General features: G+C 44.6%; 1 protein-coding gene across 1 annotated transcript in view; it reads left to right on the forward strand.

Annotated features, from left to right (window-relative positions):
- Nucleotides 1-9,994: 9,994 nt before the first annotated feature.
- The window catches only part of LOC139403954 (protein jagged-1b-like), a gene marked incomplete at its 5' end in the record, with an annotated part of 93,382 nt that continues 78,561 nt past the window's right edge, over nt 9,995-24,815 (forward strand). Inside the window, 2 exons of the mRNA XM_071147166.1 lie at nt 9,995-10,252; nt 11,090-11,150. Of these exons, the coding sequence (XP_071003267.1) occupies nt 9,995-10,252; nt 11,090-11,150 (319 nt within the window). The remainder of the gene's footprint in view (nt 10,253-11,089; nt 11,151-24,815) is intronic.

Genomic DNA, 24,815 nt, shown 5'->3' on the forward strand with positions numbered 1-24,815 from the left:
TTACACCACTACAATACAACATTACACCACTACAATACAACATTACACCACCACATATCTACAATACAACATCACACCACTACAATACAACATTACACCACTACAATACAACATTACACCACTACAATACAACATTACACCACTACAATACAACATTACACCACTACAATACAACATCACACCACTACAATACAACATTACACCACTACAATACAACATTACACCACCACATATCTACAATACAACATTACACCACTACAATACAACATTACACCACTACAATACAACATTACACCACTACAATACAACATTACACCACTACAATACAACATTACACCACTACAATACAACATTACACCACTACAATACAACATTACACCACTACAATACAACATTACACCACTACAATACAACATCACACCACTACAATACAACATTACACCACTACAATACAACATTACACCACCACATATCTACAATACAACATTACACCACTACAATACAACATTACACCACTACAATACAACATTACACCACTACAATACAACATTACACCACTACAATACAACATTACACCACTACAATACAACATTACACCACTTCACCACTACAATACAACATTACACCACTACAATACAACATCACACCACTACAATACAACATCACACCACTACAATACAACATGACACCACTACAATACAACATTACACCACTACAATACAACATTACACCACTACAATACAACATTACACCACTACAATACAACATTACACCACCACAATACAACATTACACCACTACAATACAACATTACACCACCACAATACAACATTACACCACTACAATACAACATTACACCACTAGAATACAACATCACACCACTACAATACAACATTACACCACTACAATACAACATTACACCACCACAATACAACATTACACCACTACAATACAACATCACACCACTACAATACAACATTACACCACTACAATACAACATTACACCACTACAATACAACATTACACCACTACATATCTACAATATAACATTACACCACTACAATACAACATCACACCACTACAATACAACATTACACCACTACAATACAAGAGTACACCACTACAATACAACATTACACCACTACATATCTACATCACACCACTACAATACAACATTACACCACTACAATACAACATCACACCACTACAATACAACATCACACCACTACAATACAACATCACACCACTACAATACAGCATTACACCACTACAATACAACATTACACCACTACAATACGTCATCACACCACTACAATACAACATTACACCACTACAATACAACATCACACCACTACAATACAACATTACACCACTACAATACGTCATCACACCACTACAATACGTCATCACACCACTACAATACAAGAGTACACCACTACAATACAACATTACACCACTACAATACAACATTACACCACTACAATACAACATTACACCACTACAATACAACATCACACCACTACAATACAACATCACACCACTACAATACAACATTACACCACTAGAATACAACATCACACCACTACAATACAACATGACACCACTAGAATACAACATTACACCACTACAATACAACATTACACCACTACAATAAAACATCACACCACTACAATACAACATGACACCACTACAATACAACATGACACCACTACAATACAACATTACACCACTAGAATACAACATTACACCACTAGAATACAACATTACACCACTACAATACAACATTACACCACTACAATAAAACATCACACCACTACAATACAACATGACACCACTACAATACAACATGACACCACTACAATACAACATTACACCACTAGAATACAACATTACACCACTACAATACAACATTACACCACTACAATACAGCATTACACCACTACAATACAACATTACACCACTACAATACAACATTACACCACTAGAATACAACATTACACCACTACAATACAACATTACACCACTATAATACAACATCACACCACTACAATACAACATTACACCACTACAATACAACATCACACCACTATAATACAACATTACACCACTACAATACAACATTACACCACTAGAATACAACATTACACCACTAGAATACAACATTACACCACCACATATCTACAATACAACATCACACCACTACAATACAACATTACACCACTACAATACAACATCACACCACTACAATACAACATCACACCACTACAATACAACATTACACCACTTCACCACTACAATACAACATTACACCACTACAATACAACATCACACCACTACAATACAACATTACACCACTTCACCACTACAATACAACATTACACCACTACAATACAACATCACACCACTACAATACAACATTACACCACTACAATACAACATCACACCACTACAATACAACATTACACCACTACAATACAACATTACACCACTATAATATAACATTACACCACTACAATACAACATCACACCACTACAATACAACATTACACCACTACAATACAACATCACACCACTACAATACAACATTACACCACTACAATACAACATTACACCACTATAATATAACATTACACCACTACAATACAACATCACACCACTACAATACAACATTACACCACTACAATACAACATTACACCACTAGAATACAACATTACACCACTAGAATACAACATTACACCACTACAATACAGCATTACACCACTAGAATACAACATTACACCACTAGAATACAACATTACACCACTACAATACAACATTACACCACTACAATACAACATTACACCACCACATATCTACAATACAACATCACACCACTACAATACAACATCACACCACTACAATACAACATTACACCACTACAATACAACATTACACCACTACAATACAACATTACACCACTACAATATAACATTACACCACTACAATACAACATTACACCACTATAATATAACATTACACAACTACAATACAACATTACACCACTACAATACAACATCACACCACTACAATACAACATCACACCACTACAATGCAACATTACACCACTACAATACAACATTACACCACTACAATACAACATCACACCACTACAATACAACATTACACCACTACAATACAACATTACACCACTACAATACAACATTACACCACTATAATACAACATTACACCACTACAATACAACATTACACCACTACAATACAACATTACACCACTACAATACAACATTACACCACTAGAATACAACATTACACCACTACAATACAACATTACACCACTACAATACAACATTACACCACTAGAATACAACATTACACCACCACATATCTACAATACAACATCACACCACTACAATACAACATTACACCACTACAATACAACATTACACCACTAGAATACAACATCACACCACTACAATACAACATTACACCACTACATATCTACAATATAACATTACACCACTACAATACAACATTACACCACTACAATACAACATTACACCACTACAATACAACATTACACCACTACAATACAACATTACACCACTACATATCTACAATACAACATTACACCACTACAATACAACATTACACCACTACAATACAACATTACACCACTACAATACAACATTACACCACTACATATCTACAATACAGCATTACACCACTACAATACAACATTACACCACTACAATACAACATTACACCACTGCAATACAACATTACACCACTACAATACAACATTACACCACTACAATACAACATTACACCACTACAATACAACATCACACCACTACAATACAACATTACACCACTACAATACAACATTACACCACTACAATACAACATCACACCACTACAATACAACATTACACCACTACAATACAACATCACACCACTACAATACAACATTACACCACTACAATACAACATCACACCACTACAATACAACATTACACCACTACATATCTACAATACAACATCACACCACTACAATACAACATTACACCACTACATATCTACAATACAACATTACACCACTACAATACAACATTACACCACTGCAATACAACATTACACCACTACAGTACAACATTACACCACTACAATACAACATTACACCACTACATATCTACAATACAACATTACACCACTACAATACAACATTACACCACTACAATACAACATTACACCACTACAATACAACATTACACCACTACAATACAACATTACACCACTACAATACAACATTACACCACTACAATACAACATCACACCACTACAATACAACATTACACCACTACAATACAACATTACACCACTACAATACAACATTACACCGCTATAATATAACATCACACCACTACAATACAACATCACACCACTATAATATAACATTACACCACTACAATACAACATCACACCACCACATATCTACAATACAACATTACACCACTACAATACAACATTACACCACTACAATACAACATTACACCACTACAATACAACATTACACCACTACATATCTACAATACAACATTACAACTTTACACCACTACAATGCAACATTACACCACTACAATACAACATTACACCACTACAATACAACATTACACCACTAGAATACAACATTACACCACTACAATACAACATTACACCACTACAATACAACATGACACCACTACAATACAACATCACACCACTACAATACAACATTACACCACTACAATACAACATTACACCACTACAATACAACATTACCCCACTACAATACAACATTACACCACTACAATACAACATTACACCACTACAATACAACATTACACCACTACAATACAACATTACACCACTAGAATACAACATTACACCACTATAATACAACATTACACCACTACAATACAACATTACACCACTATAATACAACATTACACCACTACAATACAACGTTACACCACTACAATACAACATTACACCACTAGAATACAACATTACACCACTATAATACAACATTACACCACTACAATACAACATTACACCACTACAATACAACATTACACCACTACAATACAACATTACACCACTACAATACAACATTACACCACTAGAATACAACATTACACCACTACAATACAACATTACACCACTATAATACAACATTACACCACTACAATACAACATTACACCACTACATATCTACAATATAACATTACACCACTACAATACAACATTACACCACTACAATACAACATTACACCACTGCAATACAACATTACACCACTACAATACAACATTACACCACTACAATACAACATTACACCACTACAATACAACATCACACCACCACATATCTATAATACAACATTACACCACTACAATACAACATTACACCACTATAATACAACATTACACCACTACAATACAACATCACACCACCACATATCTACAATACAACATTACACCACTATAATACAACATTACACCACTACAATACAACATTACACCACTACAATACAACATTACACCACTACAATACAACATTACACCACTACAATACAACATTACACCACTACAATACAACATTACACCACTATAATACAACATTACACCACTACAATACAACATTACACCACTATAATACAACATTACACCACTACAATACAACGTTACACCACTACATATCTACAATACAACATCACACCACTAGAATACAACATTACACCACTACAATACAACATTACACCACTATAATACAACATTACACCACTACAATACAACATTACACCACTACATATCTACAATATAACATTACACCACTACAATACAACATTACACCACTACAATACAACATTACACCACTGCAATACAACATTACACCACTACAATACAACATTACACCACTACAATACAACATTACACCACTATAATACAACATTACACCACTACAATACAACATCACACCACTAGAATACAACATCACACCACTACAATACAACATTACACCACTACAATACAACATTACACCACTACATATCTACAATACAACATGTATAATACCACCATACATGTGTGTGTATGTCTGTCTCTCTCTGGGTCAGTCTGTGTATACATTTTAAAGTGAACAATCTGAGACTGTGTAATTCCGTTACCAAGGATTTGCCCAGTAGATACTTGTTTAAATACTTGACTTTATGCATGTTTCTCTCTCTGTGTGTGTGTGACTTAACTCTTGACTTGTCTTGTTTGTAGCCTGTGTGTACAAACGAGTGTGTCTGTGTGGGAGAGTGGCCTGTGTATGAGAAGGACAGAATACAGTGAGTGAAGTAGGAGAAAGTGCTGAGTGTTGGTTGGCAGGAGTCCTGGCTGGATGTGACTGTGGTTTCTGGTGTCAGTCTCACTCTGTAATTACTGGTGGCTGTGGCGAGTGTGGCTTTGTCCCCAGTCAGGGGGGAGGCAGGCAGGCAGTGGGAGGGTCCCCAGTCAGGCATAGGGAGGGTCCCCAGTCAGGGAGAGCGAGGCAGGCAGTGGGAGGGTCCCCAGTCAGGGGGAGAGAGGCAGGCAGTGGGATGGTCCCCAGTCAGGCAGTGGGAGGGTCCCCAGTCAGGGGGAGAGAGGCAGGCAGTGGGAGGGTCCCCAGTCAGGCAGTGGGAGGGTCCCCAGTCAAGGGGAGAAAGGCAGGCAGTGGCAGGGTCCCCAGTCAGGGGGAGAGAGGCAGGCAGTGGGAGGGTCCCCAGTCAGGGGGAGAGAGGCAGGTAGTGGGAGGGTCCCCAGTCAGGGGGAGAGAGGCAGGTAGTGGGAGGGTCCCCAGTCAGGGGGAGAGAGGCAGGCAGTGGGAGGGTCCCCAGTCAGGCAGTGGGAGGGTCCCCAGTCAGACATAGGGAGGGTCCCCAGTCAGGGAGAGCGAGGCAGGCAGTGGGAGGGTCCCCAGTCAGGGGGAGAGAGGCAGGCAGTGGGAGGGTCCCCAGTCAGGGCAGTGGGAGGGTCCCCAGTCAGGGGGAGAGAGGCAGGCAGTGGGAGGGTCCCCAGTCAGGGGGAGAGAGGCAGGCAGTGGGAGGGTCCCCAGTAGGCAGTGGGAGGGTCCCCAGTCAGGCAGTGGGAGGGTCCCCAGTCAGTGTGAGAGAGGCAGGCAGTGGGAGGGTCCCCAGTCAGGGGGAGAGAGGCAGGCAGTGGGAGGGTCCCCAGTCAGGCATAGGGAGGGTCCCCAGTCAGGGAGAGCGAGGCAGGCAGTGGGAGGGTCCCCAGTCAGGGGGAGAGAGGCAGGCAGTGGGATGGTCCCCAGTCAGGCAGTGGGAGGGTCCCCAGTCAGGGGGAGAGAGGCAGGCAGTGGGAGGGTCCCCAGTCAGGCAGTGGGAGGGTCCCCAGTCAGGGGGAGAGAGGCAGGCAGTGGGAGGGTCCCCAGTCAGGGGGAGAGAGATCCATCCATCCATCCAAAGATGTGGGATGGTCTGAGAGGGTGGTCTATGGTGATAGGTGGGATGGGCTGAGAGGGTGGTCTATGGTGATAGGTGGGATGGGCTGAGAGGGTGGTCTATGGTGATAGGTGGGATGGAATGAGAGGGTGGTCTATGGTGATAGGTGGGATGGGCTGAGAGGGTGGTCTATGGTCATAGGTGGGATGGGCTGAGAGGGTGGTCTATGGTGATAGGTGGGATGGGCTGAGAGGGTGGTCTATGGTGATAGGTGGGATGGGCTGAGAGGGTGGTCTATGGTCATAGGTGGGATGGGCTGAGAGGGTGGTCTATGGTGATAGGTGGGATGGGCTGAGAGGGTGGTCTATGGTGATAGGCGGGATGGGCTGAGAGGGTGGTCTATGGTCATAGGTGGGATAGGCTGAGAGGGTGGTCTATAGTGATAGGTGGGATGGAATGAGAGGGTGGTCTATGGTGATAGGTGGGATGGGCTGAGAGGGTGGTCTATGGTGATAGGTGGGATGGGCTGAGAGGGTGGTCTATGGTGATAGGTGGGATGGGCTGAGAGGGTGGTCTATGGTCATAGGTGGGATGGGCTGAGAGGGTGGTCTATGGTGATAGGTGGGATGGGCTGAGAGGGTGGTCTATGGTGATAGGTGGGATGGCCTGAGAGGGTGGTCTATGGTGATAGGCGGGATGGGCTGAGAGGGTGGTCTATGGTCATAGGTGGGATGGGCTGAGAGGGTGGTCTATGGTCATAGGTGGGATGGCCTGAGAGGGTGGTCTATGGTCATAGGTGGGATGGGCTGAGAGGGTAGTCTATAGTGATAGGTGGGGTGGAATGAGAGGGTGGTCTATGGTGATAGGTGGGATGGGCTGAGAGGGTGGTCTATGGTGATAGGTGGGATGGGCTGAGAGGGTGGTCTATGGTGATAGGTGGGATGGGCTGAGAGGGTGGTCTATGGTCATAGGTGGGATGGGCTGAGAGGGTGGTCTATGGTCATAGGTGGGATGGCCTGAGAGGGTGGTCTATGGTGATAGGTGGGATGGGCTGAGAGGGTGGTCTATGGTCATAGGTGGGATGGGCTGAGAGGGTGGTCTATGGTCATAGGTGGGATGGGCTGAGAGGGTGGTCTATGGTCATAGGTGGGATGGGCTGAGAGGGTGGTCTATGGTCATAGGTGGGATGGGCTGAGAGGGTGGTCTATGGTGATAGGTGGGATGGGCTGAGAGGGTGGTCTATGGTGATAGGTGGGATGGGCTGAGAGGGTGGTCTATGGTCATAGGTGGGATGGGCTGAGAGGGTGGTCTATGGTGATAGGTGGGATGGGCTGAGAGGGTGGTCTATGGTGATAGGTGGGATGGGCTGAGAGGGTGGTCTATGGTGATAGGTGGGATGGGCTGAGAGGGTGGTCTATGGTCATAGGTGGGATGGGCTGAGAGGGTGGTCTATGGTCATAGGTGGGATGGGCTGAGAGGGTGGTCTATGGTCATAGGTGGGATGGGCTGAGAGGGTGGTCTATGGTCATAGGTGGGATGGGCTGAGAGGGTGGTCTATGGTCATAGGTGGGATGGGCTGAGAGGGTGGTCTATGGTCATAGGTGGGATGGGCTGAGAGGGTGGTCTATGGTGATAGGTGGGATGGGCTGAGAGGGTGGTCTATGGTCATAGGTGGGATGGGCTGAGAGGGTGGTCTATGGTGATAGGTGGGATGGGCTGAGAGGGTGGTCTATAGTGATAGGTGGGATGGGCTGAGAGGGTGGTCTATAGTGATAGGTGGGATGGGCTGAGAGGGTGGTCTATGGTCATAGGTTGAGTGGGTGGGATTATCTGGGTATTATTATTTTATAGGTATAATGGGTATTATTTTATGGGTATTATGGGTAATCTTTATGGGTTTTATTTTCTAGGTATTATGAGTGTTTTATGGGTATTCTTATCTGGTAATTCTGGGTATTCTTTTCTGGGCATTATTTTATAGGTATAATGGGTATTATTTTATGGGTATTATTTTATAGGTATAATGGGTATTATTTTATGGGTATTATGGGTATTATTTTATGGGTATTATTTTATAGGTATAATGGGTATTATTTTCTAGGTATTATGGGGATGTTATGGGTATTATTTTATGGGTATTATTTTATAGGTATAATGGGTAAAATTTTATGGGTATTATGGGTATAATGGGTATTATTTTATGGGTATTATGGGTATTATGGTTATTATTTTCTGGGCATTATTTTATAGGTATACTGGGTATTATTTTATGGGTATTATTTTATAGGTATAATGGGTATTATTTTCTAGGTATTATGGGTATTATAGGTATTATTTTATGGGTATTATTTTCTAGGTATAATGGGGTATTTTCTGGGTATTATTTTATGGGTATTATGACTCATACTGGGGTACTCTACATGCTCAGACATGCATTTAACAGTCTTTTTAACAGTGATTCTGTCTTTCTCGTAAGGATAGTAACCTGTTAACTATATATTCTAACTGATTGTATATCTATGACCCATTAGGTGGTGATGGTCAGGTGATTGAGAAGGCATCCCACTCTGGGATGATCAACCCCAGCCATCAGTGGCAGAAGCTCAGCCACAACGGTCCTATTGGTCAGTTTGACTATCAGATCCGGGTCAGCTGTGACGAGCACTACTATGGCTTCGGATGCAACAAGTTTTGCCGACCCCGAGACGAGTTCTTCGGGCACTACACCTGCGACTACAACGGGAATAAGACCTGTCTGGAGGGCTGGTCTGGACTAGAATGTAACACACGTATGTAAACACGGACTACTTCCTGCTTCCTTCTTGTGATCCCTTCCTGGAAAGTTGTAACCTAAAAGGGTCTTCTTCTGGTTAAATGGATAAAACACATGTAAGCTGGGAGAGAGACGGAGAGAGGAAGATTAACATGGACAGTTTGTCTGTGTGCCTGGAGGCTATAGAATGATGATGGTACGGATTATTTCAATGTTGGAGAAAGGGGAATACAAGGCTATGGATGGATGTTCAGGTCGCTGATTAACTTCCTCCCTTTTGTACTTGCGTGTGTCAAATGTCAATAGACATTAGGTGCCGAACTGTCAACAAACGTCACTTAATACTGCCAACAGGTATTTACTGACGTTTGTGCTAATTTAGGCTTTCTTCCTGTCCCTTACCCCCACGCCACATCCTCCACCCCTCCAACACCTTCCTTCCCTTCTCCAACTCTCCCTCCTCATCCCTTTATCCCTCCTTCCCTCCCTCCCTCTCCCTCCTCCTCCTCCTCCCTCTCCCTCCTCCTCCCTCTATCACTCCACCACTCCTTCCCTCCCTCTCCCTCGTCCTCCACCCCTCCTTCCCTCCCTCCCTCTCCCTCCTCCTCCTCCTCTTCCTCCTCCCTCTCCCTCCTCCTCCCTCTATCACTCCACCACTCCTTCCCCTCTCCCTCTCCCTCCTCCTCCACCCCTCCTTCCTTCCCTCTCCCTCCTCCTCCACCCCTCCTTCCATCACTCCACCACTCCTTCCCTCCCTCTCCTTCCTCCTCCACCCCTCCTTCCCTCCCTCTCTCTCCTCCACCCCTCCTTCCCTCCTCCTCCACCCCTCCTTCCCTACCTCTCTCTCCTCCAGCTATCTGTCGGCAGGGCTGCAGTACAGAACATGGACACTGCAAAGAGCCAGATGACTGCAAGTAAGTGACTCTTTCCTCCCCTCCTTTCTCTCCAGGAATAACTGGAATCTGCTTCTCATTTTCAATGTCTGCCATGATATTTATGATTCATTACTTGACAAACAGCATTTTATCATGTGCTATGCAGCTTAATCCCCAGGTCCCTGGTATGGGAGTGGAGCTGTGTCCTAGCTGACTATAGGGTCTGAGGGAGTGGAGCTGTGTTCTAGCTGGCTATAGGGTCTGAGGGAGTGGAGCTGTGTTCTATCTGACTATAGGGTCTGAGGGAGTGGAGCTGTGTTCTAGCTGGCTATAGGGTCTGAGGGAGTGGAGCTGTGTTCTAGCTGGCTATAGGGTCTGAGGGAGTGGAGCTGTGTCCTAGCTGACTATAGGGTCTGAGGGAGTGGAGCTGTGTTCTAGCTGGCTATAGGGTCTGAGGGAATGGAGCTGTGTTCTATCTGACTATAGGGTCTGAGGGAGTGGAGCTGTGCTCTAGCTGGCTATAGGGTCTGAGGGAGTGGAGCTGTGTCCTAGCTGACTATAGGGTCTGAGGGAGTGAAGCTGTGTTCTAGCTGGCTAGAGGGTCTGAGGGAGTGGAGCTGTGTTCTAGCTGGCTATATGGTCTGAGGGAGTGGAGCTGTGTTGTAGCTGGCTATAGGGTCTGAGGGAGTGGAGCTGTGCTCTAGCTGGCTATAAGGTCTGAGGGAGTGGAGCTGTGTTCTAGCTGGCTATAGGGTCTGAGGGAGTGGAGCTGTGTTCTAGCTGGCTATAGTGTCTGAGGGAGTGGAGCTGTGTTGTAGCTGGCTATAGGGTCTGAGGGAGTGGAGCTGTGTTCTAGCTGGCTATAGGGTCTGAGGGAGTGGAGCTGTGTTGTATCTGACTATAGGGTCTGAGGGAGTGGAGCTGTGTTGTAGCTGGCTATAGGGTCTGAGGGAGTGGAGCTGTGTTCTAGCTGGCTATAGGGTCTGAGGGAGTAGAGCTGTGTTGTAGCTGGCTATAGGGTCTGAGGGAGTGGAGCTGTGTTCTAGCTGGCTATAGGGTCTGAGTGAGTGGAGCTGTGTTCTAGCTGGCTATAGGGTCTGAGGGAGTGGAGCTGTGTTCTAGCTGGCTATAAGTGGAGCTGTGTTGTATCTGACTATAGGGTCTGAGGGAGTGGAGCTGTGTTGTAGCTGGCTATATGGTCTGAGGGAGTGGAGCTGTGTTGTAGCTGGCTATAGGGTCTGAGGGAGTGGAGCTGTGTTCTAGCTGGCTATAGGGTCTGAGGGAGTGGAGCTGTGTTGTAGCTGGCTATAGGGTCTGAGGGAGTGGAGCTGTGTTCTAGCTGGCTATAGTGTCTGAGGGAGTGGAGCTGTGTTCTAGCTGGCTATAGGGTCTGAGGGAGTGGAGCTGTGTTCTAGCTGGCTATAAGTGGAGCTGTGTTTTAGCTAGCTATAAGTGGAGCTGTGTTCTAGCTGGCTATAAGTGGAGCCGTGTTCTAGCTGGCTATATGTGGAGCTGTGTTCTAGCTGGCTATACGTGGAGCTGTGTTCTAGCTGGCTATAAGTGGAGCTGTGTTCTAGCTGGCTATAAGTGGAGCTGTGTTCTAGCTGGCTATAAGTGGAGCTGTGTTCTAGCTGGCTATAAGTGGAGCTGTGTTCTAGCTGGCTATAAGTGGAGCTGGGTTCTAGCTGGCTATAAGTGGAGCTATGTTCTAGCTTTCTAGGGGTTATGGGTGTAGGGGTGATAGTAAGGGCTCAGGGATCGGGGGACGGATGATTGGGACGGATGGAGGGATGGGGGAGAGGGAGGGAGGGAAGGAAGGACGGATGATTGGGACGGATTGAGGGATGGGGGAGAGGGAGGGAGGGAAGGACGGATGGAGGGATGGGGGAGAGGGAGGGAGGAAGGGAAGGGCGGATGATTGGGACGGATGGAGGGAGAGGGAGGGATGGATGGATTATTGGGACGGATGGAGGGATGGGGGAGAGGGAGGGAGGGACGGATGGGGGTGGTCTGAATTTAACCCAACCCTAGTCCCTCTGATGGAGGAGAGGGAGGGAGGGAGGGAGGGACGGATGGGGGTGGTCTGAATTTAACCCAACCCTAGTCCCTCTGATGGAGGGATGGAGGAGAGGGAGGGAGGGACGGATGGGGGTGGTCTGAATTTAACCCAACCTTAGTCCCTCTGATGGAGGGATGGAGGAGAGGGAGGGAGGGACGGATGGGGGTGGTCTGAATTTAACCCAACCCTAGTCCCTCTGATGGAGGGATGGAGGAGAGGGAGGGAGGGAGGGACGGATGGGGGTGGTCTGAATTTAACCCAACCCTAGTCCCTCTGTCTGTTCATGGTTCTGTCTGTGTGCCGGCCAAGGGATTGTGTGCAGTTCCACTTTTTGCCTAATAGACCATTACAGTACGGAATGTAACAGAGATGGAATTCTGAGCAATTCCAAAATGAGTCTGAAGGAGCCTCGGCTTGGAGCTTGTCTGTATGAGGTTGTCTATTGGGATCAATGCCAGCCAGCTGACCAGCCAACCAGCAAGCTGTGTTGGAATTAGTCGCAGGTTCTGTAATAGAACAGTCCTTATTAGTCAGATGGATCATGTATGTTATTTAGTCTTGGATGTGTGTTAAAGTGGTGTGTTTGTTTAGCTAGTGGTTTCATGTTGTTGTTTATGATACAGCCTGAGGGAGAGGGGTAGTGGTTTCATGTTGTTGTTTATGATACATTCTGAGGGAGAGGGGTTAGTGGTTTCATGTTGTTGTTTATGATACAGCCTGAGGGAGAGGGGTAGTGGTTTCATGTTGTTGTTTATGATACAGCCTGAGGGAGAGGGGTAGTGGTTTCATGTTGTTTATGATACAGCCTGAGATATAGGGGTAGTGGTTTCATGTTGTTTATGATACAGCCTGAGATATAGGGGTAGTGGTTTCATGTTGTTGTTTATGATACAGCCTGAGATATAGGGGTAGTGGTTTCATGTTGTTTATGATACAGCCTGAGGGAGAGAGGTAGTGGTTTCATGTTGTTTATGATACAGCCTGAGATATAGGGGTAGTGGTTTCATGTTGTTGTTTATGATACAGCCTGAGGGAGAGGGGTAGTGGTTTCATGTTGTTTATGATACAGCCTGAGGGAGAGGGGCAGTGGTTTCATGTTGTTGTTTATGATACAGCCTGAGGGAGAGGGGTAGTGGTTTCATGTTTATGATACTGCCTGAGGGAGAGGGGTAGTGGTTTCATGTTGTTGTTTATGATACAGCCTGAGGGAGAGGGGTAATGGTTTCATGTTTATGATACAGCCTGAGGGAGAGGGGTAGTGGTTTCATGTTGTTGTTTATGATACAGCCTGAGGGAGAGGGGTAGTGGTTTCATGTTGTTGTTTATGATACAGCCTGAGGGATAGGGGTAGTGGTTTCATGTTGTTGTTTATGATACAGCCTGAGGGAGAGGGGTAGTGGTTTCATGTTGTTTATGATACAGCCTGAGGGAGAGGGGTAGTGGTTTCATGTTGTTGTTTATGATACAGCCTGAGGGAGAGGGGTAGTGGTTTCATGTTGTTGTTTATGATACAGCCTGAGGGAGAGGGTTAGGGGTTTCATGTTGTTGTTTATAACTTCAGACAATGGCGTTGACAGAGAGGGCTGCCTCGCTTCTTGTTCTTAGGAAACTTGGCAGTATTTTGTTTTTTTATGTCTCATTTCTAAGATTGTTCGGCCAGAAACATTTTTGTGTTATTGCATACAGCCAGGAAGAACTATTGGATATCAGAGCGGCCTTAACTCACCAGCAGTACGACCAGGAATACGACTTTCCCGAAGCAGATCCTTTGTTCCCCCGGGGCAATTGAACTGATTCCAGCAGCCGGCCCAAAACAATGGCGGCGAAGGAGAGGTACTTGGAGTGGTCTTCTAGTCCGATTTAGGAGGTGTGCACACCACCCACCGCTTCCGAGAATATTACTTGTTAATGTTCAGTCTCTGGATAGTTGACGAGAGTGTGGATCTCTTTCCAGAGAGATATTAGGGATTGTAACCTACTCTGCTTCACGGAAACATGCATCTCTCGAGATATACGCTCCAAATCCATCCAGCCAGCTGGATTCTCAGGTCATCGCGCAGACAGGAATTAAGTATCTCTCCGTGAAGAATTTGAGAAAAAGAATGCCGAAGTTCTATGAATATATTGACTGTAGTACTCGCACTACCAAAATACTCAACCAACTTCCGGGATGCCTATAAAGGCCCTAGTCAAGGATCATACCACCTCCACCTTACCTGTCACCACCTAGACCCACTTCAATTTGTTTACCGCCCCAATATGTCCACAGACGATGCAATCACGATCACACTGCCATATCCCATGTGGACAAGAGGAATACATATGTAAGAGTGCTGTTGATTGACTATAGCTCAACATTCAACACCATAGTACCCTCCAAGCTCATCATTTAGCTCGAGGCCCCGGGACTGAACCCTGCCCTGTGCGACTGGGTGCTGTACTTCCTGATGGGCCGCCCCCAGATGGTGAAGGTATGAAACACCTCCACTTCGCTGATCCTCAACACTATGGCCCCACAAGGGTGCGTACTCAGCCCCCTCCTGTACACCCTGTTCATTAATGTGTGAATGTGGCCAAGCACGCCTCCAACTCAATCATCAAGTTTGCAGATGACACAACAGTAGTAGACTTGATTACCAACAATGACAAGCCTACAGGGAGGAGCTAAGGGCTCTGGGAGTGTGGTGTCAGGAAAATAACCTCTCACTCAACATCAACAAAACAAAGATGATCGTGGACTTCAGGAAACAGCCGAGGGAGCACCCCCCCATCCACATCGATGGGACCGCAGTGGAGAAGGTGGAAAGCTTCAAGTTCCTCGGCGTACATGTTACTGACAAACTGAAATGGTTAACTCACACAGACAGTGTGGTGAAGAAGGCGCAACAGCTTCTCTTCAACCTCAGGAGGCTGAAGAGATTTGGCTTGTCACCTATAACCCTCACACACTTTTACAGATGCACCATCAAGAGCATCCTGTCGGGCTGTATCACCGCTTGGTACGGCAACTGCTCCGCCCGCAACCCCAGGGCTCTCCAGAAGGTGGTGCAGTCTGCCCAACGCATCACTGGGGGCAAACTACCTGCCCTCCAGGACACCTGCAGCACCTGATGTCACAGGAATTCCAAAAACATCATCAAGGACATTATCCACCCGAGCCACTGCCTGTTCACCCCGCTATCATCCAGAAGGCGAGGTCAGTACTGGTGCATCAAAGCTGGGACCGAGAGACTGATAGAAGCTGTTTATCTCAAGACCATCAGACTGTTAAACAGCCCCCACTAGCCAGCTACCACCTGGTTTCTCAACCCTGCACTTTAGAGGCTGCTGCCCTATATAGATAGACTTGAAATCACTGTCCACTTTAATAAATGGACCACTCACTAATAGTGTTTACGTATCTTGCATTACTCATCCCATATGTACATACTGTATTCTATTCTACTGTATCTTAGTCTATACCGCTCTGACATTACTCATCCCATATGTACATACCGTATTATATTCTACTGTATCTTAGTCTATACCGCTCTGACATTACTCATCCCATATGTACATACCGTATTATATTCTACTGTATCTTAGTCTATACCGCTCTGACATTACTCATCCCATATGTACATACCGTATTATATTCTACTGTATCTTAGTCTATACCGCTCTGACATTACTCATCCCATATGTACATACCGTATTATATTCTACTGTATCTTAGTCTATACCGCTCTGACATTACTCATCCCATATGTACATACCGTATTATATTCTACTGTATCTTAGTCTATACCGCTCTGACATTACTCATCCCATATGTACATACCGTATTATATTCTACTGTATCTTAGTCTATACCGCTCTGACATTACTCATCCCATATGTACATACCGTATTATATTCTACTGTATCTTAGTCTATACCGCTCTGACATTACTCATCCCATATGTACATACTGTATTATATTCTACTGTATCTTAGTCTATACCGCTCTGACATTACTCATCCCATATGTACATACCGTATTATATTCTACTGTATCTTAGTCTATACCGCTCTGACATTACTCATCCCATATGTACATACCGTATTATATTCTACTGTATCTTAGTCTATACCGCTCTGACATTACTCATCCCATATGTACATACTGTATTATATTCTACTGTATCTTAGTCTATACCGCTCTGACATTACTCATCCCATATGTACATACCGTATTATATTCTACTGTATCTTAGTCTATGCCGCTCTGACATTGCTCGTCCACATATTTATATATTCTTAATTGCATTCCTTTACTTAGATGTGTATTGGGTGTATGAAGTGAAATTGTTAGATATTACTCCACTGTCGGAGCTAGAAACACAAGCATTTTGCTACACCTGCAATACCATCTGCTAAACACGTGTATGTGACCAATAACATCTGATAAATATGTGTATGTGACCAATAACATCTGCTAAACACGTGTATGTGACCAATAACATCTGATAAATATGTGACCAATAACATCTGATAAATATGTGACCAATAACATCTGATAAATATGTGACCAATAACATCTGATAAACACGTGTATGTGACCAATAACATCTGATAAATATGTGACCAATAACATCTGATAAACACGTGTATGTGACCAATAACATCTGATAAATATGTGACCAATAACATCTGCTAAACACGTGTATGTGACCATTAACATTTGGTTTGATGAGGCAAGGAGAAGGGTTAGAGCCAAGCTGAGATGGTTATCAGAAGGGCGTTGTGTACCTCAGTCCCACTTAGCCATTAGAGATGACAGGATGCCTCTCAAATGGAACCCCATTCCCTATATAGTGCACTACTTTAGTCTAGGACCTATTGGGATCTGGCTAAAGTAGTGCACTATGTAGAGAACAGTGTGCCCTTTGGGATGCACACCAAAACATGCAGAGGAAAACTAGTAACGTCAGAGCGTGAAAAAAACAAGGCGACTGAATAGAAGATCAAACGTGATCTTCCCAGGAACGCTTGACTTTGACATGTGGCCAAAACAGAACAGTAAACCAAACTAAGCCAGTCTGAGACCCAGAGACACAAACAAAGCTGTGAGATACAGGAGAAGCACATCTCAACTTTATGTGCCATATGTAAAAAAAAAACAGGATCTTAGTCAGCCGAGCTTTTGCATGAAAAACCGAAAGTTCAGACAATGTACAAAAGCCTCCAGCTGATGGAGAATGTATGGCTGCTGTTGGATGGAGAAGGTATGGCTGCTGTTGGATGGAGAAGGTATGGCTGCTGTTGGATGGAGAAGGTATGGCTGCTGTTGGATGGAGAAGGTATGGCTGCTGTTGGATGCTGGAGTTATATATAAGTCAACTCTGGGGGGCTGAGATTCCCTGCACCACAGAAGCACGCTAGTGTTCATGTCATTTTACCATTAGGGAGTCCCAAATTGCACCCTATGAGCCCTGCTCAGAAGTCGTGCACTGTTTAGGGAATTAGGGTGTCATTTGGAACACGGCCTTGGTGTGGCTTTCCCTTGTAACAGCTCCAGGCCCAACTGTCTTGGCCTTTGTTGTTGTGCCTAGCTAGGTGTGGCTATATTTATGCACATGTACACTCCCCATCATTGCTTTTAAAGCAGAGGATTGGTGTAAACATTGCCTTGGGGGGGGTTTCCACCATGGTTTAATCTGCCTTCCTTCACCTTGACTCATTCCACATGTTGTGGTAACAGCCTGAATTCAAAACTGGTTCAATATATTTTTTTCTCACCCATGTACACACAATACCCCATAACGACAAAGTGAAAATATGTTTTTAGACATTTTTGTAAATGTATTGAAAATAAAATACAGAAATATCTCATTTACATAAGTATTCACACCCCTGAGTCAATACATGTTAGAATCACCGTTGGCAGTGAATACAGCTGTCTTTCTGGCTCAGTCTAATGGCTTTGAACACCTGGATAATATCTGCCCATTTTTATTCTTTATTAATTCCTCATGCTCTGCCAAGGTGGTTGTTGATCATAGCTAGATAGCCATTTTCAAGTCTCGCCATAGATTTATCAAGCTGATTTAAGTCCAAACTGTAACTCGGCCACTCAGGAACATTCACTGTCTTCTTGGTAAGCAACGGCAGTGTATATTTGGCCGTGTTTTAGGTTATTGTCCTGCTGAAAGGTGAATTTGTCTCTGTGTCTGCTGGAAAGCAGACTGACTCAACATTTCAGCCATTTCATTTTTTTATTTTAAATTGTTTTCCTAAAAACCTAATTCCACTTTGAGATTATGGGGTATTGTTTGTAGGCCAGTGACACAACATCTCAATTTAATCCATTTTAAATTGAAGCTGTAACAACAACAAAATGTAGAAAAAGTCAAAGGGTGTGAATGCTTTCTGAAGGCCCTGTAGAAAGTGTACCAAATTGGAGCTTGGACAGAGGAAACCCGGACCAGCTTAGTTTTTACAAGTGATTCTAGACCGTTTAGAATTTGATCTGCTGACACTTACTATGCAACCACAAGCTGACCACGGCTGAATTCTGACATGTTTAGCTCATCTGGGTTTGTTGCAGTTATCTAGCACATGAACTGCAGTAGACAGACACTTTAGCTCAATCAAACCATTTTGTTTTTGCAAGAAAACTGTTATGAGATCAGTCAGCCCTTGAATGACAGCTAGCATGCTAATGTTAGCTAGCAAGAGGTTTTTGCTATTCATATTGGTACATTATTGAAAGCTAACCTAGCGAGCTAGAGCTATATGCCATGGCAAACAAGGTAGGAATTAAGATAGACAAGTCTTTGCTAGCATAACAAGCTAACTGACATTGGCAAGAGTATGGCGTAATGTTAGTTACAGCGTGGTGAGGGTGAAATATATATGTATATATATGTCTGGCCGGCCAGACAGCCCACCAGGGCCGGCCAGACAGCCCACCAGGGCCGGCCAGACAGCCCACCAGGGCCTGCCCACCAGGGCCATCCAGCCCACCACGGCCAGTCCAAACCAAGGCTTTAGAGTGGAGACGGGTGCAGACCTCTAACAGAGGTCTATGTTGTGACCTCACCAGGTTGTTTAGATGGACTCTGCCAGCCAGATAACTAGCCTAGGCAAACTGCAGCAAGCGCTCTTATTTACTCAAAGAGCTACTTTCCCACCATAGGGAAATGCATGACTGCCGCACACAGCAGGCAGGAACACAGACACAAACATAGTGTCTAGTGCTTTCCAGCTGAATGGCTGTAGGCAGGTGCTTTCCTTTGTTGGCTACAAGCCCTGCTGTCAGGCAGGCCAGCAGCATCTGTTGGGAACCCCTGGGGTTGAAATCATGCTGTGGCCTTCTTTACATTTCACAATTCTCATTGAGTCATCCTCAATGTTGTTTCCCTTCAATTTTGTTTGCCAAATGTTGTGATATTGAGGAGTGACACTTTCATCAACGTTATCTGATCTATTGATGTGCCCTGCTCTATGGATGAATGATACTGTACAGTGAAAACAATGTAAGCTACAGCCAAAACCAGACTCATCATTTAGGTTAGGCTAAAGACCAGACTTGGTATCCTCTGGCATTGGACATGGACTCTTTCAGAAGCACAGTCCTGTCCCTCTGCAGTTTGGCGAGAGGATGTTTTTCAACAGAAATGGGCAGCGAGCAGAGCAGAGGCCAGTGTTACATTTGATTGTTAAACTGCTGAGAAATGACGGGGACAGTACTGAAAGTGTAACTGAGTCCAAATCAAAAATATTAGCCGTGTGTAGTAGTTTGGCTGGAAGGACTGAGGGCCGTGTGTAGTAGTTTGGCTGGAAGGACTGAGGGCCTTGTTAACAGTTTTGCTGGAAGGACTGAGGGCCGTGTGTAGTAGTTTGGCTGGAAGGACTGAGGGCCGTGTGTAGTAGTTTGGCTGGAAGGACTGAGGGCCGTGTGTAGTAGTTTGGCTGGAAGGACTGAGGGCCGTGTGTAGTAGTTTGGCTGGAAGGACTGAGGGCCGTGTGTAGTAGTTTGGCTGGAAGGACTGAGGGCCTTGTTAACAGTTTTGCTGGAAGGACTGAGGGCCGTGTATAGTAGTTTGGCTGGAAGGACTGAGGGCCGTGTGTAGTAGTTTGGCTGGAAGGACTGAGGGCCGTGTGTAGTAGTTTGGCTGGAAGGACTGAGGGCAGTGTGTAGTAGTTTGGCTGGAAGGACTGAGGGCCGTGTGTATTAGTTTGGCTGGAAGGACTGAGGGCCGTGTGTAGTAGTTTGGCTGGAAGGACTGACGGCCGTGTGTAGTAGTTTGGCTGGAAGGACTGAGGGCCTTGTTAACAGTTTGGCTGGAAGGACTGAGGGCCGTGTGTAGTAGTTTGGCTGGAAGGACTGAGGGCCTTGTTAACAGTTTGGCTGGAAGGACTGAGGGCCTTGTTAACAGTTTGGCTGGAAGGACTGAGGGCCTTGTTAACAGTTTGGCTGGAAGGACTGAGGGCCTTGTTAACAGTTTTGCTGGAAGGAATTGAGGGCCTTGTTAACAGTTTTGCTGGAAGGACTGAGGGCCTTGTCTACAGTTTGGCTGGAAGGACTGAGGGCCTTGTTAACAGTTTGGCTGGAAGGACTGAGGGCCTTGTTAACAGTTTGGCTGGAAGGACTGAGGGCCTTGTTAACAATTTGGCTGGAAGGCCTGAGGGCCTTGTTTAACAGAAGGGCTGTGGTCCCACTGTGGATCCTCTTTTTGTTGTCCTAGAGTAGATACATGATGTGAATAGCTTCTTTAATCACAGAGAGAGGTTGACTTAACCACCATCTTTATTTTTACAGTCTGTTTCTCTCTCCGCTAATCACATCTCCCGACTCGCTCGTCCCTCGTGGGTTGTGTGTGTTAGTGGTGCTCGGGTCAGATGTTTGTTCACCCGCCCGCAATTACCAATAACCATCCACAACCGCCTTCCTGTGATAGTGACAATCTGTTGCCCGCATCCGACCCGAGCCTGTTAGTATGTTCTGTACTGTTCTGGCCCTCCCTTCTATAACATTAGAACAAATCTTCATAGTATTGGGTTTATTATGGATCCCCATTAGTTCCTGCCAAGGCAGCAGCTCCTCTTCCTGGGGTTTATTATGGATCCCCATTAGTTCCTGTCAAGGCAGCAGCAACTCTTCCTGGGGTTTATTATGGATCCCCATTAGTTCCTGCCAAGGCAGCAGCTACTCTTCCTGGGGTTTATTATGGATCCCCATTAGTTCCTGCCAAGGCAGCAGCTACTCTTCCTGGGGTTTATTATGGATCCCCATTAGTTCCTGACAAGGCAGCAGCTACTCTTCCTGGGGTTTATTATGGATCCCCATTAGTTCCTGACAAGGCAGCAGCTACTCTTCCTGGGGTTTATTATGGATCCCCATTAGTTCCTGACAAGGCAGCAGCTACTCTTCCTGGGGTTTATTATGGATCCCCATTAGTTCCTGACAAGGCAGCAGCTACTCTTCCTGGGGTTTATTATGGATCCCCATTAGTTCCTGCCAAGGCAGCAGCTACTCTACCTGGGGTTTATTATGGATCCCCATTAGTTCCTGCCAAGGCAGCAGCTACTCTTCCTGGGGGTTATTATGGACCCCCATTAGTTCCTGTCAAGGCAGCAGCTACTCTTCCTGTGGTTTAATATGGACCCCCATTAGTTCCTGTCAAGGCAGCAGCTACTCTTCCTGTGGTTTAATATGGACCCCCATTAGTTCCTGTCAAGGCAGCAGCAACTCTTCCTGGGGTTTATTATGGATCCCCATTAGTTCCTGCCAAGGCAGCAGCTACTCTTCCTGGGGTTTATTATGGATCCCCATTAGTTCCTGCCAAGGCAGCAGCTACTCTTCCTGGGGGTTATTATGGATCCCCATTAGTTCCTGCCAAGGCAGCAGCTACTCTTCCTGGGGTTTATTATGGACCCCCATTAGTTCTTGTCAAGGCAGCAGCTACTATTCCTGTGGTTTAATATGGACCCCCATTAGTTCCTGTCAAGGCAGCAGCAACTCTTCCTGGGGTTTATTATGGATCCCCATTAGTTCCTGCCAAGGCAGCAGCTACTCTTCCTGGGGTTTATTATGGATCCCCATTAGTTCCTGCCAAGGCAGCAGCTACTCTTCCTGGGGGTTATTATGGATCCCCATTAGTTCCTGCCAAGGCAGCAGCTACTCTTCCTGGGGTTTATTATGGACCCCCATTAGTTCTTGTCAAGGCAGCAGCTACTATTCCTGTGGTTTAATATGGACCCCCATTAGTTCCTGTCAAGGCAGCAGCAACTCTTCCTGGGGTTTATTATTGATCCCCATTAGTTCCTGCCAAGGCAGCAGCTACTCTTCCTGGGGTTTATTATGGATCCCCATTAGTTCCTGCCAAGGCAGCAGCTACTCTTCCTGGGGTTTATTATTTATTGGAGATTACAGCTACTGCCATTACGAACAGTGATGTATTGGAGATTACATCTACTGCCATTATGAACAGTGATGTATTGGAGATTACAGCTACTGCCATTATGAACAGTGATGTATTGGAGATTACAGCTACTGCCATTATGAACAGTGATGTATTGGAGATTACAGCTACTGCCATTATGAACAGTGATGTATTGGAGATTACAGCTACTGCCATTACGAACAGTGATGTATTGGAGATTACAGCTACTGCCATTACGAACAGTGATGTATTGGAGATTACAGCTACTGCCATTATGAACAGTGATGTATTGGAGATTACAGCTACTGCCATTATGAACAGTGATGTATTGGAGATTACAGCTACTGCCATTATGAACAGTGATGTCTTGGAGATTACAGCTACTGCCATTACGGACAGTGATGTATTGGAGATTACAGCTACTGCCATTATGAACAGTGATGTATTGGAGATTACAGCTACTGTCATTATGAACATTGATTTGTATTTATTATGGATCCCAGCAGCTACTCTTCCTGGGGTTTATTATTTATGATTTATTATAGTAATGTATTGGAGATTACAGCTACTGCCATTATGAACAGTGATGTATTTGAGATTACAGCTACTGCCATTATGAACAGTGATGTATTGGAGATTACAGCTACTGCCATTACGAACAGTGATGTATTGGAGATTACAGCTACTGCCATTTTGAACAGTGATGTATTGGAGATTACAGCTACTGCCATTATGAACAGTGATGTATTGGAGATTACAGCTACTGCCATTATGAACAGTGATGTATTGGAGATTACAGCTAATGCCATTATGAACAGTGATGTATTGGAGATTACAGCTACTGCCATTACGAACAGTGATGTATTGGAGATTACAGCTACTGCCATTATGAACAGTGATGTATTGGAAATTACAGCTACTGCCATTATGAACAGTGATTTGTATTTATTATGGATCCCAGCAGCTACTCTTCCTGGGGTCCGGCAAAATTAAGGCAGTTCTACAATTTTAAATACAACAGACTTCACAACAGATTAACTGTGTGCCCTCATGCCACTACTGTATTGCCACTACTGTATTACCACATATCTACAACACAAAATCCGTGTGTGTGTAGTGCGTATGTTATCATATGTGCGTATTTTTGTGTCTGTGCCTATGTTTGTTGTTACTGATGAAAATCAAGGCACTTTGCCCCTTTTTTGGTTCATTGTGTGCTGTCTATATATCATTTAT

The sequence above is a fragment of the Oncorhynchus clarkii genome, unplaced genomic scaffold (genome assembly GCF_045791955.1).
Source record: "Oncorhynchus clarkii lewisi isolate Uvic-CL-2024 unplaced genomic scaffold, UVic_Ocla_1.0 unplaced_contig_1850_pilon_pilon, whole genome shotgun sequence".
Lineage (NCBI taxonomy): Eukaryota > Metazoa > Chordata > Actinopteri > Salmoniformes > Salmonidae > Oncorhynchus > Oncorhynchus clarkii.